This window comes from Plasmodium cynomolgi, assembly GCF_000321355.1.
Source record: "Plasmodium cynomolgi strain B DNA, scaffold: 0304, whole genome shotgun sequence".
Taxonomy (NCBI): domain Eukaryota; phylum Apicomplexa; class Aconoidasida; order Haemosporida; family Plasmodiidae; genus Plasmodium; species Plasmodium cynomolgi.
Window position 1 is genome coordinate 1 of NW_004192835.1, and position 2,610 is coordinate 2,610.

A 2,610-nucleotide genomic window follows, 5' to 3' on the forward strand; every position below is an offset into this window, starting at 1 on the left:
TTGTACAAATAAATATGATGAATGCTATAAAAATTACAATTCAGTTAGCTTAAAAATGGTTCATTTTTAGAAAAATGAAACCTTTATAAACAATAAAAAAATAGAAGTTTCTGTTTTATTTAGTCAAAATTAAAGCACAATCCTTAAAAAAATCTGTTCTAACTACGCACAAGTAATTTTCCCAAAGCGTATTATTTTATTAATCACGGTAGCAACGAAATGATATGACTGTTTTAAAGATTTTCTTATGTCCTAATCTATATAAATTTTTTTAAAACACTGCTATTTTTGGAATAATGTCATGAATAATTCGAAAATGAAAAAAAAAAAAAAAAAAAAAAAAAAGGAGAAACAATTACGCAATAATAATCACAATTCCAGATTTTCTTGAGTAAATAAATATTATACAACATTGTCGTTATACACATTTTAATATAAAAAAATTAATAAGGATTAGAAAAGCATAAGAGTAAATTATTTAACGGGTCCAATTTTTTTTGTTGTACTAGGTAGAATTAATCTAATTTTAATAACTCCAAACAGGTTAACAACAGTATTCATTTTTACTATTGGTTGACATATTTCTAATTCCTTAAGAATTAATTCAAAAGTATTTCTAAATAATGTGACGTTAGTAATAGCGTCAAAGCGAAAAATTACAAAAAAGGTCTATATTTTTTGTTAAAAAAATTGGTATATCCTTAAAAAAATATTTAATCACAAAAGTGAATAATTAAAAAAGTAAAATCCTTATCCATGAAAAAATGTATATTTTTTCTTTATCACTTTTTGCATATATTTTTTTTTTTTTCTTTTTTAATTTAGGAATATTTTTATTTTACACCAATCTTTGTTATATAGTTAGATTGTAAGTTTTGTTGTATTTATTCTCTTTTTTTTACTTCAAAAAATAAAAAACGGCATATATACTATTATGGTAGTAAATATTTATTCAAATTTTCTATCTAACATATTGCAGAGTGTAAGCAAAGTTTATTCTCTAAGGTTCGTAAAAAATGACGAAGAAAAAAGGAAAAAAAATTACAATTTAATTTTTACTTTAATGCATTTTTATTAACCCTGTGTAGTTAGTTGTAGCATTGTTTGGAACAAACAAACAAACAGTAATAATTTAAGCACAAATATGAGAACCCCCCAAAAAAAATTAGGGTTAAAAACTTAATGTTGTTGCAATAATACGAACTTAAAATAAAATAATGAAAAAATTAACATATTTGTGGGATTATTTATATTGGGGATAAAATAAAATTATGATTGAAGCAATTTTTTAAATATAACAAATGGAGGTAAAGTTTATTCAAATAAATGTGTTATGTTGTTAATCCCTTTTTACCATTTAGCATCTGAATTATTTTTTGTCCTCAAGTTACTATGTCCATGTTTTATTTGATAATTTTATTTATTTAAATAACTATTTTTAGTTACTTTAGGTCTTAACTATAATATTTGAGGTGTATTGTTCTTAAAATGTAGTATAGGCTCATCCCTGCAGTAAATTTTATAAGAAGCGCTGTTAATAGTATCAATATGAATGGACCACTCGAAATAGATGATACAATATATATTGCAAGAATAAATAAACCTATACTTGTTGCGAGTGGAATAAATACTCTATATTTACTGAATAAGGATTTGAAATATCCTGATAAGCCTTTACCTTTATAATTTCTTGTACGGCGTGAAGACATTCTCAGGAATCTTGTCATTTCTGATGCGAACTTTGAATCAAGTTTATTAATTACTTTCTCTAGCCATAATTCAGGATCCTTTTTGTATTTATAATCATAAATTAAAGACTGACGAGTTTTATTACGATATGGATTGTGTGCTATTTTAATGGCGATATCATATTCTTCTTCTTTTCCAATTGAATCTTGGATAATGGATTTATTATGTTTTACTCGATTAACTGGTTTTGTTCTACGATTCTTTTCACGGTTGAATTCAGGAAAAAATCTTCCAAACTATCATAAATTTTGAATCGGTCAGTATTTTCCTCATAATTACCACTTCTGTTGTATGAATCAAAATCCTTTTGGAATCCCCTTTCCTTTGTTGATCCAAAAAGCTTATTTTCGTAAGCGTCCTTGTGTATGAAATAAGTAAAATGTGCTCTAAATTCTTCATCATTGACTAGTGCATTTAATCTTTCTCCAAAATTATCATCATTTTCTTCTAAAAAATTTATGATTTTGTTTTTAATGATGCATATTTTTGTTCTTTCGAGAGATCTGATTCTGCAATTGCTGTTCTATAGGATATACTATCTGAATTATTTGAGCTGTTATGATTATAGCATGTTGACTAAAAAGGAAGGGAAATATTCAGCATTTGAAAAGGTGCACTTATTTAAACATTAGTACATATTTTTTCTATAAAGCAAAATATAAAGAGGCAAAATAGTGTAGATCGTTTTTATTTCTACAATTAGAATGGTACCTTATGAATGTATGTAGAGATACCCAATAAAAGGGTAACGGTAAAGGTTTTTCCATAAGTTAACATATTGGTCTATTTTTTTAAAAAGAAAATGAATTCTTAGAAGTTTTGTTGTATATATTGTAATAAATTATGGGTTCTACTAATTAT

General features: G+C 25.0%; 1 protein-coding gene across 1 annotated transcript; it reads right to left on the reverse strand.

Annotated features, from left to right (window-relative positions):
- Window positions 1-1,454: 1,454 nt before the first annotated feature.
- Window positions 1,455-1,949, reverse strand: PCYB_003490 (hypothetical protein; the record flags this gene model as incomplete). The annotated part of the gene is made up of 1 exon (XM_004227770.1): window positions 1,455-1,949. A coding segment is annotated over one exon (495 nt), but the record flags the coding sequence as incomplete, so codon positions are not given.
- Between the last annotated feature and the right edge of the window lie 661 nt (window positions 1,950-2,610).